The sequence below is a fragment of the Tursiops truncatus genome, chromosome 9 (genome assembly GCF_011762595.2).
Source record: "Tursiops truncatus isolate mTurTru1 chromosome 9, mTurTru1.mat.Y, whole genome shotgun sequence".
In the NCBI taxonomy this organism is placed as follows: domain Eukaryota; kingdom Metazoa; phylum Chordata; class Mammalia; order Artiodactyla; family Delphinidae; genus Tursiops; species Tursiops truncatus.
In genome coordinates this window covers 73,203,708-73,224,783 of record NC_047042.1, presented here as the reverse complement: position 1 = coordinate 73,224,783, position 21,076 = coordinate 73,203,708, and the positions used below count along the sequence as shown (strand labels likewise).

The 21,076-nt window shown below is 42.1% G+C and overlaps 1 protein-coding gene and 1 non-coding gene across 14 annotated transcripts in view; both read right to left on the bottom strand.

Moving 5' to 3' along the window:
• The window catches only part of ST7 (suppression of tumorigenicity 7), a 254,687-nt gene that overhangs the window by 16,324 nt on the left and 217,287 nt on the right, over nucleotides 1-21,076 (bottom strand). For 12 of the 13 annotated variants that reach the window (XM_033863175.2, XM_073809863.1, XM_019924932.3 and 9 more), the window contains 2 exons: nucleotides 20,102-20,204; nucleotides 3,888-4,038 (listed from right to left, as the gene is read on the bottom strand). In XM_033863175.2, coding sequence (XP_033719066.1) covers nucleotides 3,888-4,038; nucleotides 20,102-20,204 — 254 coding nt within the window. Of the gene's footprint in view, nucleotides 1-3,887; nucleotides 4,039-16,103; nucleotides 16,432-20,101; nucleotides 20,205-21,076 lie in introns of those variants that run through there. The other variant, XM_033863176.2, reaches the window with a different exon arrangement.
• Nucleotides 6,964-7,070, bottom strand: LOC117313682 (U6 spliceosomal RNA). The gene has a single exon (XR_004528267.1). It is a non-coding gene; the product is annotated as a U6 spliceosomal RNA (small nuclear RNA).

Sequence of the window (21,076 nt, the reverse complement as noted above, 5' to 3'; positions counted from 1 at the left end):
ACACTTTTGACATAAGTCAGGCTTTTAAAATTTTTTCTAAAAGATAAACTGACTTTTTAAAAGAATACTCACTTTTAACATGGAACATGGTGAAATGAGGCACTGTTACCTTCCTCCCTGAATTATCTTTCTAATGAAAAGGGGAAACTGGAAGGGAGTTGGGGAATGGCCTTAAATTTCAGAATGAAGAAAGAAATGATTTAAAGGCAAAAACCTAGACCCTGAGGCTGGAGATGTCAAAATGCGGCACCCAGTGGTGAACTGGAGGAAGTGCAGCCTCCTGCGCTCAGGCACAGGCCGTCTACGGGAGCCCCACTGACCTCAGAGGGAGAGGGAGAGGTTCTGGTACTGTAGCCGCCCTGAGGGCAACTGCCCTGAAGCCCACCAATCTGGAATGGGGTGATGGCATTCAGTATCTTCAGCGCTTCACAGTTTTCAAAAAATGGGTAAGTTAATACCAGTTAATAGGTAGCTAAGTCAGAATTCTAATCCAAGCCCTTTTGATTTAAAATCCAGAGCCCTGATGCCTCCATTTAACTTAGAATGGACACAAATCTAGAAGTTTTGTCAACCAATTACACACAATTGTCTAAAGTTGGAGTGGTAATTCTTTCTTCTGAATTGCAAGACAGATTTATAGCTCTGTTTTTGAAAAAAGACCAAAACTGTTTGTAATGAAAGATTATTTTTCTAAGTACATGCATATACATATATATACACATACACATATATACACATGCATATTTATGCCTGTAGAAAACATATATGCTTGTTGTAGAAAGTTTGAAAAATACAAATAGGAAGAAAAAACCAAATCACTTAACATCTACTTAAAGATGTATTTATTTCCAGTCTCTTACCTTTGTTTATATATAGAATGTATTTTTTTTATAGAATTGGGCTCATTCTATAGTTAAAATGTTTACGTCAATATTTAACAACAAAAATATAATTTTATATAGAATGATTAACTTTCAAAACACTAGAAAGGGCATAGGTATACCCCAGACTGTAAGCAGTGGTGTAAATTGATGGCTTCTAAACAAATGTTTCAGAGATGGCTGATCCTCTTATCCTTAATCAATTCAGGAAAGGCCTAAATAGCTGGTATTATAGGAAAGAGCAGTGAAGAAAAAGTGAACCTGCTCTGCCAACAGTGCTGGCAGGACGTTCAACAAGGTACTCACCTCAATGAACCTGTTCCTCTCTTGATCAACTAAGATGGCCACCTCTGTCCTGCCTAACTCAGAAATTTATCAGGAGTCCATGAAATGATGGCAATATAAACCCTCTGTGAATTACACTGTTACACAAACACTCTTCAAGGTTCTTGGGATCCTCCAAGGTAGTTAGCACCTGGTAAGCACTCTCATGGTTCTCTTTTCTTTCTAAAACTGAATGGTATGGCTCTCTTTTTGAAAACTGAACAGCAGCGTAACTTCCTGGTTCTTAATTATCTGTAAGGATCAGATGCTGAATTTATCTTTCCTATAGGCCCCTGACTACCTTGCCACACTGTTTTATGTCTAAAAACTCACCCCTACCTACTAGAGAACGGACTTGAGGATACGGGGAGGGGGAAGGGTAAGCTGGGACAAAGTGAGAGAGTGGCATGGACATACATACACTACCAAACGTAAAATAGATAGCTAGTGGGAAGCAGCCACATAGCACAGGGAGATCAGCTCGGTGCATTGTGACCACCTAGAGGGGTGGGATAGGGAGAGTGGGAGGAGGGAGATGCAAGAGGGAAGAGATATGGGGATATATGTATATGTATAACTGATTCACTTTGTTATAAAGCAGAAACTGACACACCATTGTAAAGCAATTATACTCTAATAAAGATGTTTAAAAAAACCAAACCAAATAAACAAACAAAAACAAAACAAAAAACTCACCCCTTCTTTTTATTCTAATAAAGAGGTAATTACATCCCCTCAGAGGTACTACACTGCTTGATGTGGGGTTCACTATGTCACTTCACATTTCTCACAATCTCACTGTCCTTCCCAGTTGTTCCAGAGCATCTCCCTATTGTTACATGATTATATGGGTAACTAATTTCCAAACAGAATTTCCTCATGGTTTTTTTTTAATAGTTATGCCATTCCTGACACTGTGTCTTCATCACTTCTGCCCACCCGCTTTTGACCTTTTCTATAGGACTGGTAACTTTCTTATCAATTAGATCCAATCAATAAGCTTCTATTACTATGTTTCCAAGGTACCGATCTATAAATACGTTCTTATTTGGTTAAGTCAGTTTGTCCATTTAATTTTACCACGACTAACACTAGGTGAGGCCTCTCATGTTTATTCTTGCTGGGCTTTTTCTGTCTCTTTCTCATGTTTAAATAAAAATTCCTTTTGTCTCATCTGGATAGAACACTTTAAATGCAACAAGAAGCCCAAGCCAGAGGGGACTGCATACATGTCCACACACACCCTGAGCAGAGTGTGCTGTCTTAACATATCCAAATAGCGGGACCAGGACACCTGGAATATGTTACCACACTTACAGAGTAGGGGTAGAAACATCGATCAAGTCGATATCCCTCAAGTTATAAATAGTAAATGATTTAACTTGACCCGCTATCAACTCTCTAAAGAAATGTTTTCAAAACAACTAAACAAAAAACTTTCAATCAACCTGAGTCCCCTGTCAAGTTACTTTTACTCCATCTCATTCGGCTGCCCCCCCTCCCTTCCTGCACCAGTTTAGATTCCTGCTGGGTTAGGGAAGGGCAGGAAAAGGGAAGAGCAGAAGATTAGCAAAATGAAAATGGAAGGAGCAAAGATAAACAGTGAAAGGGATTAAAAAGACATTCATTTGTGAGGCTGATCAGAGTAGGAGTGAACTCAGGAAAAATTATCTGAAGACTCTAATATTTCTTTTCCCCATGAGAGGGGGAAAAAAAACCCCCATGCTACATGTTGTGTTTGTTTTGCTTAAATTAATGATAACCGAGTGTCAATATATATGGGGTCCAATAATCCACAATCTTGAGCCTTTTTCCTTAATTTTCATTCTCCCCAACAGCCCCACCGCTCAGCATTTGTTCACAGTGTCCTTGCTTATAATACCGTCCCAGTTCTTCAAGGCTTGGTTCAAATCTCATATGACCCATAAGGTTAACCATGACTGCTCCACCCCATAGGCCTCTCCTGTCTGAAGAATCACTGGGCAGCTGTTACATGCTGCTGATGACTCCTCCCAACTGCATGAAATGCTTCTCCAGGGCAGGGAGCACGTCTCACCCACCGTTGGAGCCGCTTCTCCTTACACGGAATGACGGTGCCCAGCTCGTGCTCAGATCAGTTTATCCCCAAATCCATCTAGGCATTTATCCCTTAACGCACAATGCTACACCTGCCACCATACTGGAGTCCAGCGGCCACTGCTCTTGTTCTGAAGCAAGCGTAACCGCTGCTCGTTTGTGTTTGGCTAACCCAGCTCTCCTGGAGGATAACTGTGGCTCTTCAGCCAACCCTCCCAGAAAGGCCATCCAGAAGTGGTCATCAGAGCCCAGCACGAGGCCTGACCCCACGCCAAAGGTTCCCATGGTGCCGAGGGGCTGTCCAGGTCTCCAAAGAGGGTTTTCCAGCTGTAAAATGCTCCTCTGCCAGGATAGCCCAGACTCACCCCATCCACTGTATAAACTTGCCTTTTTGAGCTGCAGAGATGGGATCACCACAGCAACACCCGCCACCACTGGGAAACTAGAGAGCCTGAGTAATTAACCATCTCTTGGTGATGGAATATCACAGAGAAGGAGAGCTATAGATATGCAAATCTCCATCACTCACCGTGAACACTCAGGGTAAAAACAGTTTTAGCATCTTTTCATGCTTTAAAAACATTTCAAAGAAAGAAAATTACTTACTGCCTTCCCACGTACAATGCAGAAGATTCAAAGCCCCTTCTACCCTCTTCCAGTGTGCCAGATGAAAGAACGCATATGCTATTGCTTCACTGTCCCCTCTCTTCAGGATATGTTCTGGGGGCAGGATTAAGCTTTTCATTTCTAGTAGGTACTGAAATAAAAAAAGGCAGGAGACAGATGTGTTAATACACAGTAATTTGGAATTCAGAATGGAAAATGGAGAGGTTGATTTCCCTAAAGCCGCCGCTCTTAAGCATTTCATCAAACCTGCAACCTCATCACTACATTTGAAGGCAATTACTGAAACATCCAGCAATGCAAAGTTTGCTGGCAGGTAATTAGCCTTGTACTGGTTTCCTACAGTGAACATCAGAGGCTTTCAGGCTAAGATATTCTAATCAAAGAAATATATATATACATATACAGACTCAAACAGCAAAAAGGAAAATTTAGGAGACACAGTAAGTTGGTATAATCTTGTAACCAGAATGAAAATACATGAAACAAACACATGAAGGTTAAGAAGTTTCATATGACTAAACCAACCACACTGGAGAGACCTGGGGATGATTAGCACTGCCCGTTAGGTTTTCCTCACAGATCTATCAAGGAGAAGGCCCTAGTCCTGCAGAAAGGGTCACCCGTAGCTGCTCAGGTGCTGGAGGAAGAGGGGTGGCAGCCTGGGCACAGGAAGACCCAAGGGAGGGGAGCAGTACAGACCCCAAACCACACTGTTCTTTCGGCTCCTTTCCGAAACACTGCAGGGGTCTCAGGAGCGCAGGGTAAGAATGGATATTCTTCCTGGGGGCTCACAGCAGACTAAGTTTCCCTTTGTACTCTTTCGTGTTTACTATAGAATAGAAAGGGAAGCAAATTCAGGCCGGTATTTTATATTTGCAGATGCTCACTTGTCTTTGCCAGCTGGCGTTCCCCGAGCTCCACTCTTCACCACCTCCCCTCCGGATTCGTTCCCAACACACACACACACACACACACACACACACACACACACACACACACACACACACACACACACACACCCCCACCACCACCAACCACTGTCACAACAACCCAGTCATCTCCTGTAAAATGGAGAATAGCAGACCACAGAGGTACGTGTTTCATGAAAACAGCACAAATACAGCGAAAGGAGGTGCTATGAGAAGAGCTGTCCAACAATTTTAAATTTATGAAAGAGGGGGAAGAGTGGAAGAATCCAGATCCACAGAATGGAGGTCACAAGACACCCATCAATGTTTCGCTCTCATCTTGCTGTGGGTTCATACACTGGGCACGTGGGGTGCAGTGGCCTTTAAGCTTCCTCTCCTGTTGGCATGCTTGGCATCGGGGCGCACCGCCCAGCAAGAGCCGGGTGGACACATTCCGGCCTCTTGGTTCAGCAAATGAAACTTTCCTTGCTCTGGGTCTGGTTATCTGAAGAAAGCTCCAAGCCTTAGGCCTCAAAGCAGGAAGAGCAGGAAATGAGAGCCCACCCCGAGAGCAGCGGAGAGCAGCGGAGAGCAGCCGTGCAGCCCTCACACTTGCGGAGCCGGTGGGCTTGAAGGCCCTCCTCGATAGTAAGACCTCTTCCCAGGCTGGTCCATGAAAGGTGTTCATCATTATTATTATTTTTTTGCAGTACGCGGGCCTCTCACTGCCATGGCCTCTCCCGTTGCGGAGCACAGGCTCCGGACGTGCAGGCTCAGCGGCCACGGCTCACGGGCCCAGCCGCTGGGCGGCATGTGGGATCCCCCCGGACCGAGGCACGAACCCATGTCCCTGCATCGGCAGGCGGACTCTCAACCACTGCGCCATCAGGGAAGCCCTGGTGTTCATTATTTTGATGGGAGGTCCTCAAGCACGAGTTCATGTGCTTTTTTGAATTCTACATGTTACTGCCTTCTTCCTTCATCTTGTTTTGAAACAGTGAATGACAAAAATCTTTTAGGAAAAATAATGATTTTGAATTACCTAGTAATCCAACTAGCACTGTATCTATTGATATAATAAATATATAAATATAAGGTAGAATTTTATGTTCAGAAATATATCGTCTCGTAATTTTACCTTAATAGAAGCCATTATGTCATGGCTTCTGCTACTGCCCATGATGATTTTAGAAGGCCCCAAGGGTCATAACTTGTAAAATGCTATGAACTCTATTAATTTTTTTAAATAATCATCAGGAGAACAAAGGAAAGGGAAAATTTCTTGCTTAATGAGTGCCCTAGAATAAGATTTTGACTTCTGAGTTTCTAATAATTATTTATAGCCTACCAAATAGTCAACTTTTTTAATGTATCTTTATTGGAGTATAATTGCTTTACAATGTTGTGTTAGTTTCTGCTATACAACAAAGTGAATCAGCTATACGTATACATATATCCCCATATTCCCGCCCTCTTGCGTCTCCCTCCCACCCTCCCCATCCCACCCCTCTAGGTGGTCACAATGCACCGAGCTGATCTCCCCGTGCTATGCGGCTGCTTCCCACTAGCTATCTATTTTACGTTTGGTAGTGTATATAAGTCCATGCCACTCTCTCACTTTGTCCTAGCTTCCCCTTCCCCCGCTGTGTCCTCAAGCCCGTTCTCTTCACCTGTGTCTTTATTCCTGCCCTGCCAGTAGGTTCATCAGTACCGTTTTTTTTAGATTCCATATATGTGTGTTAGCATACAGTATTTGTTTTTCTCTTTCTGACTTACTTCACTCTGTATGACAGACTCTAGGTCCATCCACCTCATTACAAATAACTCAATTTCGTCCCTTTTTATGGCTAAGTACTATTCCGTTGTATACGTGTGCCACATCTTCTTTATCCATTCATCTGCCGATGGACACATAGGTTGCTTCCATGTCCTGGCTATTGTAAATAGAGCTGCAATGAACATTGTGGTACATGACTCTTTTTGAATTATGGTTTTCTCAGGGTATATGCCCAGTAGTGAGATTGCTGGGTTGTATGGTAGCTGTATTTTTAGTTTTTTAGGGAACCTCCATACTGTTCTCCATAGTGGCTGTATCAATTTACATTCCCACCAACAGTGCAAGAGGGTTCCCTTTTCTTCACGCCCTCAAAAATATGGAATGGTCCACGAATTTGCATGTCATCCTTGTGCAGGGGCCATGCTAATCTTCTCTGTATCATTCCAATTTTAGTATATGTGCTGCCAAGGCGAGCACACTGTTCCTTTTCATTTCTATGATTTAGGAAAGGCTTTCAAAGTCACATTTGTGAGAGAACTCTTCTCTTGGGCTAAGGAACATTCAGGAATAGGAGCACCTGAGAAGAAGTGGGCCTGGCAGCCACCCACATGTGGGAAGAAGTCTAAACAAACTAGGAAGGGGTGTGGCAGAGGAAACTTGGGGAAAGAGGGAGGATTTTTAGAAAATTATCTACAAAGGGATATGTTAGATCTGTGTTGTCCAATACGGTAGCCTCTATTTAATGTGTGTCTATTTAAGTTTAAATCAATTAAAATCAAATAAAATTAAAAATTCAGTTCCTCAGTCCCACTAGTCGTATTTCAAGTCCTCGAGTGCTATATGGAGTTAATGACTACCCTACTGGACAATGCAGAGACATTTCTATGATCACAGAAGGTCCTAGTGGACAGCACTGCTTCAGACAATGGAAGTTTCTAACCCTGAAGTAACGGAAACAATTTTTAACATGAAAAAGTTTCACAGATGCCCATGATAGAAACTGTAAGTGTAGAATCTACTGATCAAAAATACACAGCATGGCAAATAGTTATACAATAAATAGTAATGATACAAGAATTCGTTCAAAAGTATTGTAGGCCACCAGGGCATCTACATATTTGGAAAGCAATAGTGCACATGTGTGTGAGACAGATGGTTTACTCAGACTGAACGTGGTGCATATGGCTTCAAGGACGTCGTCCACAGCCACCCAATGTGAGCCGTGAGGTAATGCTCTGTTTCTCCCCTAAGCTCCCTCTGATCTTTGTACATGTGTACTTTTCACAAACCACCTTAGATTAGCTATCCATGTGTCCTTCTCCTCAGCTCAATTATAAGTCCTCAAGAACATGAATCTCATTTCCCAAGAACTCTCTCACAATGAGCATCCCCTGGCCTCAGCGGCCTCGTGAGACTAACTAGAGCAACTCACCAAGGAAACTCAGCGGCCTTCTCATCGCATCTACTTTATGGCAGAAATAGGTTATGTCTATAAAGGAGATTTATACTGCAGCATAGTTCCAAACAAAATGTTGGCTCTAACCAAATAATGAAGGCTAATAACAACAATGTGTTAGGTTCCTGGCCAGGCTTAAAATGGCTGGCAAGATCGGTTCTCAACATGTGCAACATTTAAATTAGAAAGGCATGGAGCAACATTTCACATCTTACTTGTTGAGAGAAAAATAAATGGAAGAGGGCAGATCCCTATCCACAAGTATGCAGAAATCAATTAGAATAACTGTAGCTTGCAAATCAGAGAACACTCCCTGCCTGTCTGCAATAGTTACTTGGCTTCTATTCGCTAAGCCAGCATCCTGTGCTATCTTGCTTGCCATCCTGCCTCTAACTTCCTTCCCAGATTCTCAAATCACATTGATCTTGAAGCAAGGCTTCTAAAGGTTTCGGAAGGAACTTTTCAAAATCTATTTGTGTCAGAATCTAGTTCCTATGCCCAAGATGGGAACATATAACGTTAGAACAGGCAAAGAGGAGCTGAGTACTGCCTACTTATGGAGGTCTGTGAGCAGAGGCCGGCTCACCTGTCAGGAGAGATGAGCCCTGTCACAGGCTACCACACGTGACTGCTCCAGTCTCTTCTGTTAAGATCTTAAAATTCTATAACAATTAGAGTGAACATGATCCCAAAGTTATCCTTCACACAGACATTAATGCCAAAAAATCCATACCCCCTTTTAGGATTTCAATACCGACAACAGCAGATGTCATATGAAAATCACTGGCAAAAATACAGGAATAAACAAAACGAGAAAGAACAGATTAATTAAACAACAGTACATTTAGATGATAGCTATCAAACTGCTCCCCAAAATCAGGTAGTAGAAGAATATTTACTAGCATGAGGAAATGTTCCTGACATATCATGAAGGAAAAGACCAAGTGTATCGTACAGATTATGATTTGGGTAATACAAATGTACATGTAGGCATTAAAAGCATTGGAAGGTCACAGATTGAATGTGAATGGTGGCAAAATATTTGATTTTATGGAAGATTAATTTCTTTTGTGCTTTTTCTATGCTTTCCAAGTTTTCTATAATAAGCATTTTAATATTTTTTCTGTCTATATATATATGTGCGTGTGTGTGTGTGTGTATATATATATAATACAAAACTATTTTCTAGACTTGCATCAAGAACATAAACAGCAAACCATGCAAACAAACAAAATAACCAGAGAGAGCAATTTTTCATATGTGTACAGTGCTTTGGTGCAACTGGCTCTGAAAGAGGCTGTGAGCCCAGAAAAGATGTTTTTAAAACATCAGTAAAGGGTTCAGAGAATACAGCTAGTGCTACTTGGAAGACATGCTACATATTCTGAGTTTCAATGCTGTCCACACCCTGGACTCAGTAAGACGCACGCTGGAATAGGACAAAAATGACGCAGGAACCTCGGCTCGCTCAGGCCACACTGCGATGAAGCCTGAGATGCACTGTCCCCCGGCCCTGGCCCCCTCCCCTCATCTGCCCTCTGCCCCTTTGCATCACTGTTTGAATCCTGCCTCTACTATTCCGCTAAGAGACCTTGGACAAGTTATTTAATTTCTTTCAACCTCAGGTTGCTCATCTGTTAAAACAGAAAAATAAAAATACCCATCTTGCTGTTTTAACTTTTGAATATTACACAGGATAATATTAGTAAAGCATTCACACGGCTCCTGGCACATAAGTATTCACCAAATAGTAGCTATTTTTGTTAACAAACAAACAAAAAAATGAAGTGTTTAAATTACCGTGGAGGTAAGTTATACTTCTTGTGTATGTGTGTCCCACAGATGATTGAGTCTGTTTCTAGGTAAAATACTTCAGCAATTTTATAGTAGTAGCAGTTCAGCTGAAGAGAACGGGCTGCAAGCAGAGTCACCAACTGACCAATATGGAGACAAACACAAAGCAAAGCTGAAATGCCAAGTTCAGCCTGGTGATCTGTAGTACCACTCAGGGGTCCTCTTCTCAAGGTAACTGTTTCTTGCTGGTTCACTTACCTATTCATCAGTTACTTTGCTTCATTCAAAAAATATGGGTGTGTTCACAGTATATCCCAAAGAAAGATATGGGAGTGCTGTAGTGTCCCCCAAGGGCACAGATACAGCAGTGGCCACAGTGCTCTCTAACGATCTTCTGTGGGAGCACCCACAGTCTACCCCAAGGGCACAGATATGGCGCACCCACAATTCACCTGAAGGGCACGGACATGATCAGTCAGGTGACTACCTTGCTAATCCCTAATCTTTGTAGGAGCGTGTGTGTGCGCATGCATACGTGTACAAAGAAACGATAAAATTCAACATGGTGACTGCCTTAGTAAGAGGTCTATACTTAGTACTCAGGAAGCAAACGGGAAGCATTATCTCTGGGACAGCTTCACAGAAAAAATGAGTCAGTCTCACTAAATAAACAAAGGTTTACCTGTAAAGATGAGGGGAGGCAGAAGCCACTGCAAGGCTGGGCACCAAAGCATCAGAGGACACACTGGGCTTGCAATCTTGAGATGCTTGAGTACTAACATGACAGGAATTGCCAACACTGCTGAAGCACTAACGTGCGTCAAGCTTCTTATCTCAGGAACCCCTTACAGCTCTGTGAGGGAGCTGATAGTATTATCCCTAGTTTACAGATGGAAAAATGGACGCTTTGGGAAGTTAAAGAGCTCATCCTGGGTTGCACAAGTTGTATGTGATGGAACCTGCGCCGGAACTCAGGTGTTATGCTACTCTCCGAGGGAGTGAAGCAGGAAAAGTGGTTGTAGAAGGCCTTGCATGCTATGCTCCAGAGTGTGACCTTCACCCGGAGTTATTCCGTGGTTTTCAAACTTTGAGACACCAACAAATTTGTTCAAAGGAAAAAAAGGAAATATCAAACAGAATGTGCAAGTGACGTAAAACAAAACTCTGGGGATCTCGGGGGAGGGACCCACAAGAAGACTGAAGACCCTTATGGCTCCTAGGGAGACAGTTTGAAAACCTCTGCAGTAGGCAATCGGGAAGTGAGTTGGTACAGTTTGTGGTTTTGAAAGAAATGGGCAAGTCACATGTAGGAGCACCCGACAGGGAAGAGATTCAAGTTAGCAAAGTCAGAAAGTTCCTGTCACGGTCCGAGTGAGGGGTGATGAAACCGAGGACGGGGAATTCCCCTGGACGTGGTGCCTGGCTGAATCTGAGGGCAAGAGAAGGAATCAAAGGTCACTGTGACATTTCTAGTTTAGGAAACTAGAATAATGTGAGATCATTAGCTAAGATGAAGACACCAGAGGAGGAAAAGGCTTAGCAGCTGTCGTGCCTGCCAGACTTCTCTGCCTGCAGTGAGGAGTGAAGGTGTGCAGGTCTGGAGCCTGGGAGAGCAGCTGGAGACAGGGGTCTGGGTGTGCGGGGAGAGGCTGAGGCAGGGGCCGCGCATGAGGTCTCCCGGGAGGGCTGCAAGCAGGAAAGGAGAACCAACCTGAGGGTGAGCAGGGAGGAAGCGCTGCAGGCAACGAGTGCTCAGAGAGGCAGCAGTGGCCCAGGAGAAGGTGGCAAGGAGCCAAGATGACCTCAGATAGAAAAAGTGGTCAGTGGGACCAAATGCCCAGGAGACATGAGATAGGATGAGGTGGGGAGGCCGTGGCGGGAGTGACCTTGGTGGGAGCAGCTACAGTGGTTTTTGTTAAAGAAAGAGACCTCTTAGAAACGTTCTATTCCTGAGATACATTGCTAAAAACTGGTTTCTGCTCATTTTTCTCCGGGTCATATTTCCACAATACATTCTCCTTACTCTAATGCAAAAAAGCTTTGGAACAAAACATGACTCAATTCAAAAACAACTTATATTGAAATAATATTTCTGAAATATACCATTGATATACAATATCACAGACAATCTGCCAGGGTATTCTGAGTTTCTGCTTCCACGCTTCAAGCATTTTTAAATGTTAAAACCCACTACACATTTTGTTTCCTAAATTGGATTAAAAAGCAATTTTATACTCTGTCAATCAGCTTTACCAAGATATAAAGGGAGGCCTGCATTAGTGTTTGCAAGAAATAGAATTTCCATCATTATAACAAGGTCCTGTGGACACTCCATTGCCAGATACATTTACCAGGATGTTTTCCCCCACGAGCCTTTCAAAATTCCCGTGAAATTTTAGATTAACATGATATGAGCTTTTTAAAAAAAATGCAAATTTTTAATGGGAATGCATTTCTGTCATAACATTCTTCATTCTTTGCTCTCCATTTTTCTCACGACTTTCTCTCCATACTCTGATATAATTTAAAAACTAGATCTTCACCCCAATATTCTGTCAAGCTCAGGCTGCTCTGTTGGTAAATAAGCTTTAGGAGCATGGTGAGCCCCCTTCCGCCAGCACCCTCAGGGTGCCAACTGCACCCCCTGCAGGTCCCTGGGTGGGCCCAGTAAGATGAGCGTGAGGTTTAATAGTGCCGGGATTTTAGGCAAGATGAAGAAGAAAGCTTTTCCCCATCGGTGCTGGTGATCTTTCTTGATTTTTCTCCCTCGATAGCTCCACCCACAACACCCAAGCATCCCAAGTAGCTGGGGCTCAGCATGGGTGTAGGGCCTCCTGTTCTATGCGTGGGACCTCGCAAGCTGGGGGTTTTCCTGTGGTGGTGGTCAGGGCTCACAGGCTTCTCTCTGTATGCAGAGGTGCATTGGGGTTGCAGGGCTACCAGCCTTCTCATTCCAGTTTCATCACAGTGGTTCTACTTTTAATTACTTTGTTCATTGGGGTTTCACATAAGATTGCGTTAGGAGGGAAAAACTGTTTATTGCTTTAAAAATAATAAATCGTTATTAATTAGTTTGTCGTTCCTGTTTTGTTTGGGTTTTTTTTTTTTTTTTTTTGGCGGCGGAAGCAGGAGTGGCTATGCTAGAACAAGAATACAAGGCAGAGGTCAGAAACGGGCACCTCTTAATCAGCAAAGGACCTAGCCAGCAGTTACAAACTGGAAATCCCTGAAGACAACAGCTGCAGCCAGAACGTGCTAGAGACTCCTCTCAAATCTGGAGGCCTGAGGAGAACCTGTGGGTACTCCAGGTCAGGGCCCTGTAGCGCCACTGTTACACTCTCTGGTTATCCTTCTTCAGACTAGGGTGGTCCAAGAAGTACCATTAATGCATGTTTCTAGGCAGCCCCTACTTCCACCCAGCATGCAAGTGCAGAAATAGAGCTGAAGGTACAAGCAAAGCGGCGATGAAAGGGCCAGCACGTATCGCGCACCTACTACGCACTGAACGAGTTACACAGTGTAATTCCACTTACTTTTCAACAACCTTATGAAGACTTAACTCTTATCCCCATTTTAGCAAAATAGAAACAGGCAGGGAGCTAATTAACTCCTCCTTCCCATACTTCCCTCTGGTCCCATGGACAGGAAGTGGGTGTCCTTGTTTTGAACACTTTTGAACTCTTTCAATAATACTTGATAGGTCTGCCTACCTTTATGTTGGTACCCTTTGCACCATCATTGTAATTAATGCTTTCTCAGTAATAATAGGAACTCTACATACTTGGCCTGACAATTCAGACACGCACATGGCTGAAAATGTTCCACGTTACTAGTAGTGGCAAAGGAATGCAAACTAAAAGAACAGAATTCCAGCTGTACTTAATAAAATCATAATTTTTTTCTCCTTCTCTCACTCTCTCTGTTTCGTTTTTGTTTTTAGACAAACTGCTAAATGCTGGCGAAGGTGTGAGGAAATGGAAAAGTAGGAGTCACCAGCTGATGGGAGTGTAAACTGCTACAATTTTTTTGGTAAGCAACTTGGCAGTAAATATCAAGAACCCTGAAGTGCTTCTACATGTTACTCAGTCATTCTCATTCTGTAAATTCATCCTAAGAAAATAATCTTAAAGACCAAAAAATCTTTATGCCCAAAGAGGTTCACTACTGGAGTTGACCACAACCTGATGTCTACAATTAGAGGATGCAAGAACCAAATCATTCTCTTCAACAAATGTTGCTGGAAAAACTGGGTATCCACACGCAGAAGAATCAAACTGGACCCATATCTTACCCCACAGGCAAAAATCAACTCCAAATGCATTAAGAGTTAAACATAGGTGAAAAAAATTCCTAACACTGGTCTTGGCAATGATTGCTTGGATATGATACCAAAAGCACTGGCAACAAAAGCAAAAGTAGACAAGTGGGACTACATCGAAATAAAAAGCTTCTGCACAGTGAAGGAAACAATCAACAGAGTGAAAAGGAAACCTATGAAATGGGAGAAAATATCTGTAAACCGTAGCTGAAAAGGAGTTAATATCCAAATAAATAAGGAACTCTTCCAACTCAATGTTTAAAAATAACCTGATTTAAGAGTGAGCAAAGGACTTGAAATGCCATTTTTCGAAAGAAGACATACAATGATCAACAGGTACATGAAAAGGTAACATCACAGATCATCAGGGAAAAGTAAATCAAAACCACATTAAGATATCACCTCACACATGTTAGGATGGCCACTATCAAAAAAATAAAATATGACAAGTGTTAGCAAGGAAGTGGAGAAACTAGAACTCCTGTGCACTGTTGGGGGAATGTAAAATGGTGCAGCCGATATGAAGACCCCTCAAAAAATTAAAAACATGATCCAGCAATCACACTTCTGGGGATTCATCTAAAAGAACTGAAAACAGAATCCTGAAGAGATATTTACACTCCCATGTTCACAATAGCTGAGAAGTGGAAACAACCTAAATTTCCATCAACGAAAGCATGAATAAAGAAAATGTGATACACACACACACACACACACACACACACACACACACACACAATGGAATATTATTTAGTCTTAAAAAAGAAAGAAACCCTGCCTTATGCTACAATATGGATGAACTTGGAGGACATCATGCTAAGTGAAATAAGTAACAGAAAGACAAATACTGCATGATTCCACCTATATGAGGTAGCGAAAGGAGTAAAATGCATAGAAGCAGAAAGTAGAATGGTGGCTACCAGGGCCTGGGAGGAGGGAGAAATGCAGAGTTGCTGTTCGACTGGTATAAAGTGTCCGTCACGAAGATGAAAAGGTTCTAGAGATCTGCTGTACGACGACAGGCTTATAGTTAACAACGCCGTGCTGTATACTTAAAAATTTGTTAAGAGGGTAGATTTTATGTTATGTGCTTTTTATAACAAAAAAAAGGAAGTAAATCATCCAGAGAATATTTTAAAACGTTTGAAGGCACATGGCTAAAAGACGTGCACTTTACTGTTAAGTTAGAGGATAACCATTTTAAGGTCAGAGAACTCTGAAAATCTGATGATCCTCCCCCAGGAGGAATAAATTTACCCCCAATTCCCAACCATAAAGTCCAACTGAAGCGTCCCATGTTAATTTTTAAAAATATGAATATGCTATGTGATTATGATTCCTAAGTATGAAAAATGCATAGGAAAAAGGCTAAAAAAATGGTCTTAAATATGACTAGATACGATGGGATTATGAATGACTTTATTCTTTTCTCAAATATAAAAATTATTATTATAATACCACTACAGAGGGAAAAACCATATCTAATACTGCTTGTAACAAACCAATAATTTAGTCTATTTTGGAAATTTGTCAAAATGAAATTTATCTTTAGCACCCTGAAGGAGTGAATGTAACATCCTGCAAACCAAAAATGTGTCTCTTCACAGGGAGAGCCTTATGATGGAGGTGTAGCATACTAAGAGCACATAGCACTAATTAACTTAGGTCTGTGTAAAGTAACGGATCACTGATAGAAATGCGTCCCTCCCATGTCAACCTTGTCCAGCTGGGCAAGAGCAGGGCAGGTGAGGAAGCACATTTTCCGGGAAAGTGGAAGAAAAAAACTGAAGCCCAAAATCCATTAAACAGTATATAGCAATACAACATAACAATACACAGATAATACAGAACAGAGCTGAACTTACCCTTCATTTGTCCAGCATTACATGAGTGAAATTTTCTTGAAAAAAATGGAGAAACTCTCTTTAAACTCAAAACTGCTATTTTAATGACATTAAATGGGAAAGTCCTCTAATGGTTTAAAGATTTGTCTTCTTCAACTGTGTACCCAGTTCTTGGAAATCACCAGCATGATTAAGATCCTAATACCCCTAGTCATTCTCAAAAAGAGGTGAACAGTAAGCACATAATCAATGCACTGTAGTGAGAGACCAGAGGGGGAAGACTGATTCTGGGACAAGGAGAGCACAGGCTTCCTGGTGGTGACTTGTAATGGTGAGGGTGAAGGATGAGGAGGACTGCCTCAGAAGCAGCAAAGAGGGAAGAGGAGAAGAATGTTTCTGGAACAGTAAGTGGACTGTTGGAAGGATCTAGAAAAAAATGAAAAACAAGTTGGGTTAGATCATGAGGGGTCCTGAAGAACTATCCAAGGAGTTGGTACCTTCCATAGGGTTGGAGACACTGCTGCACTTCCTTGGGAGGGGAGTAACACAATTCGATTCGTAGTATGAGCCTATGGGCTGCTTCCTCCTTATAATCTGCTGCAATCTAAAGCTTCAGAAATCCTCATGTTTAGAATCTAACGGCTTCAGAGGCTCTCCTTCAGAACAGAAATCCATGGCTTTTTACTATTGTTATTTATTTATTTATTTTTCAGTACGTGGGCCTCTCACTGTTGTGGCCTCTCCCGTCGCTGAGCACAGCCTCCGGACGCGCAGGCTCAGTGGCCATGGCTCACGGGCCCAGCCGCTCCGCGGCATGTGGGATCCTCCCGGACCGGGGCACGAACCCATGTCCTCTGCATCGGCAGGCGGACTCTCAACCACTGCACCACCAGGGAAGCCCTACTATTGTTATTTATTTCCCAGTCCTGAGATGTGGTTAGGAGCTATACTCCCTACTCCTCATGTTTGCAGGTAAAGAGAGTTCCTAAGAATAACCCTCCTGGGGTAAATAACTAATATTTATCATTGGATGTTGAAATATTAACTATGCTTACTGGGATACCAGTTGGAACTAAGATGGAAATTTATGGAAGGCGGTTCACAGTTATCATATTTGGTATTTTTTTTCTCCTGCCAAGCAGACTATAATTGGGTAAAACAGCGTGTATATACTGAAAATTCCTGTGGTGGGCCACTGACAACTTCCTGTGAAAGAGAAAAAGAAGGCTATGGCAGTGTTTAAGACATGATAATATCCTGAAGAAATCTGAATTGTCTACAGGGAATTGAGTGCCTTGGGAAGGGATGTGGCCGCCATCATTTGAAGGTTCAAGCCTAGGCTGGTCTGCCACCTGGTGGGATCTGGGGGTCAGTGGAGGGAGATGTTTAAGAGCCGGATAACCCAGAATCAGTTCAGGCTCTGTCATTTAATTACTGTGTGACCAAGAGCAGATTACTTAACCTCTCCAAACCTGCAGTGCCCTCATCTATGTAGCAGGGATAATAATGTGATACACTTCACAATGTTGTTATGAAAAATAAATGAGATGGCATATGTAGTTCAGTTAGCACTGTGCTTGCCACATAGTAAACATTAATAGAAACCAAAAATAAACATAATTATCATAGTATCATTATGAGGAGAGATTTAAGCTTAAAATGGGAAGGTGTCCTACATGACATTTAAGATCCCTTCTTACAACAAGAATCTACGTGTTTATATCCTCCACTGATGTTTCATTAGAATTAAGGCTATTCTCTGCCTGAAAAGTCATATACATATATATACACACACACATACATGCGCGTGCACGTGTATGTGCATTCGTGGTCACGCAGATGTGTGCACGTATGCACGTGTATGTGCATGTCTGCTAAAGCATTAGCAAGCAGTCCAACAAACAGAACACGTATAAAAGATGTTTATAGCAGCCTGCATACGGTACACGAGTACCAGAGGTTTGTGATTAATTCTGAACATATGAGGTCAGTAGCTCACAGGGCTTTTTCCCCACAGAAATGCCAATAATGAGGACGATCTGGAAACAAGTTTCCCCCTCAGCACAATCACCAACAAAGCAAAGGGATGGAGAATCAGTTTACTTACATGCCCTATCTTCTCTCAGTTTAATGATTAGAAGGTAAAGTGAAATCAAATTATTTCAACTTTTTCAAATTATTTCCACTTTTAGAAGACTTCTATTTTGCAAGTAGAATGCAGTTGACTGAGGTTAAATTCTTCCATGGCAGCTTTAAACTATTTCTTAGGGCTTTTACTACTCTTCTGGAGGCTCAACCATTTAAGACCATTATCTAGAATTAAACGACAGCTTCAATTAAAATATCTAACCAACAAGTATTGTTCCAGTTTTCTATCTTGTGTCCCACGATTACAAGGCTCAGGGTGGTATAACTGGAAAAATTAAGATTCAGGTCCCATACTTGAGGAGCTGCCAACAAGCTAAATATTAATAATTTTAATAATTTACAAACACATAGCACTCAAGGATTTTCAAACAACTTCGAACATATTATCTCACTTGATCTTTATCACAGAAGATAGGTGAGTCTTATATTTTTATCTTCATTTGGAAGATGAGGGAAAACTTTGAGTTCAGAGATGCTCAACCCAAGATCCCATGGCTAATAAATGACAGAGCCAGATTTGGAACCCAAGTGTTTGTCTCAGAATCTAGGACTCTATTGCCCAATACTACTTTTAAAAGAGGCTTATTTATTTTAAGGCTATTTTATGAGCTACAGAGCTCATAAAATAGCTCTGTAGTTACAGAATGGTACTCAATAAATATTAACTGATGACCTAAGTTTACTGTAATTCAGGACAATATTTTCATGATTAGTTTTACATTTTAATCAAATTTGAATAAACATTTTTTAACTTAGCTGAAAAAATATTAAATAGATATATTTTATACCACCCTATATACAGTACCTAAGTCTACAAATACTATGTTGGTCATTATCCACTGAAACTAGAGTGGATAAATACATCCTTCTGCAAATATGGCACTGTGCACCACTCTTCAATTTCCTGTTTTGTGAGAAGATGACCGTGACCTGAGTAAAACCTCAGGAATGATATTAGATCACTTATCTTTGTCACTCTGGATATCAACAAATTAAAGTAGGCAAGTCCATAAATCATCACACAGGCACACATACACACACCCAACCCCACCCTTTGCTACAGTACTGCAACAAAACAAGAAAACAGCCTTCCTTTGTCATTTTTCACCAGTGAAAGTCTTCATCAGACATTTTGCCAAGAAAACTGTCTTGTAGTACCTGATGTGAACTGCAGGAGGTTTCCTAGAGGTCAAAATGTGTTTTATAATATCAAGAAACTGAAAATGGCCCTCAGCCACGTGCCTATCACGTAGTAGGTACTCAAATACGGGTAAGTCATGAACACACACTCCTCTTCTGAATAAAAGATTACAGAAGTATCTTCTGCCATGATTTGACTCCCTTAAAATCAAATTCTTAAAAAAATATATGGGAAATATTGCATATTTATAAATAGGTCAGTCATGTGGTTAACAAGACAAATATTTCCTACTATATATATACCTATTAAAATGGCACTCACAAGTCAAAAGAAAACTACTTCTTCATACTTTGAGGTTTTCCTCATTATTTGCTGGCCAATACTGATTACCTATCATTTACTTATGGAGATACAGAATGTCATATGAGTATTTTTTACCACTTTTATTCACAACAAGGTTCATGTCTCGAGTTGGTTCTAAGTAAGACTATCACTGGCGTGCAATTCCTATCAAATGCATCAACACCCTTGGGATCTCCATATTTTGCCACTTTCAGGCTTCCTGACCTGGCCTGCCTAAGCTAGGTCTATCAATTTACCCTTACTGTATGAAGCCCGAAAATGGGCCCCAAAGCCTCTTGTTTTTTTACTTAAAAACAAGGCTAATAAGCATAGGCTCTACAGGGCCTCAACATTCATTGGTTGCAATTCATTTTTTTATAACTGGTGCATTGGAGACATGACATTGTGGTCACTGAACACTCTCTGCTATCATAAAGAGTTCCTATGGGGATTCCACAGACTCACTTTTGGCACATGAGGATTGAATTCCACAGCTCTATGAATGGCCTCTACTGCATTCATCTCTGCTGTGCTCAGCCCCCGCCGAGATGCAGCCTCGGGAGAGAATCTGAAAAGCAGAAAGACAAACACCATCCAGTTGGGACCACTGCTTGGGCATTAACCTGGAAAGGCATCTACACATCAAGGGCCCAGAAAACCACAGCGAGCCAAAGGCATGAGCTCTCCAAACCTCCACTACACAGAACCTCTGAGTGACCCCTCAGACAGAGGCCAACAAAAACCCCAGCAGAAGCAGAAAGCGTGCTTGCATCTAATCGCGGCAGGAATGAAATTCAGCTGTGAAGTCTCTCTGTCTAAAGAGCTAATCTAAGTTTTCTAGAAGGTACCTGCTTAGGTCAGGGGAGGGGGTAGGACTGACAAGGGCAGACAGTGTAGGAAAAAGAGAAAACTAGGTTACAGAAGAGCGCACTTGGTTAAAAACAGAACTGGGGAGAATTTTAAAGGAGGCTCCCAACCCAATGTCAGTGCTGCGATGGAGGGTTAAGTCTTGCAGCTTCAGCAGCAGGCGAGCCTGCTTGGGGCTGTTCCGGCAGGGGGAGTGTGCATGCCCAAACTGCGGGCGAGACACCTGCCCAAGTGAATGAAAAAAACCAGACCATGCAATCTCTTTCTCACCTCACACCCAGGGCTAACTCCAGAGCTGTGCTTGGCAGGCAGACACCACAGGGGAAGCTGTGACAACCCTGGCCCTGCCCTCCCAAGCTGGAGTCGCTGTGTAGGGAGAAAAGATGTTGCAGTAGGTACTGGCGATCTACAGGATAAAAAAGAATGAAAGAAAATTACTTCGGTCTTGAAGTGCACACACACTTAACAGCAAACCTGTCTGACACAGCAGAGGCTGTTTTCTTTTCCTGTTATCTGCTTTTCAGTGCTACCGAGGGAGTGTATCGGGAAGTGTAAGCGTTTATGAACTCAAAA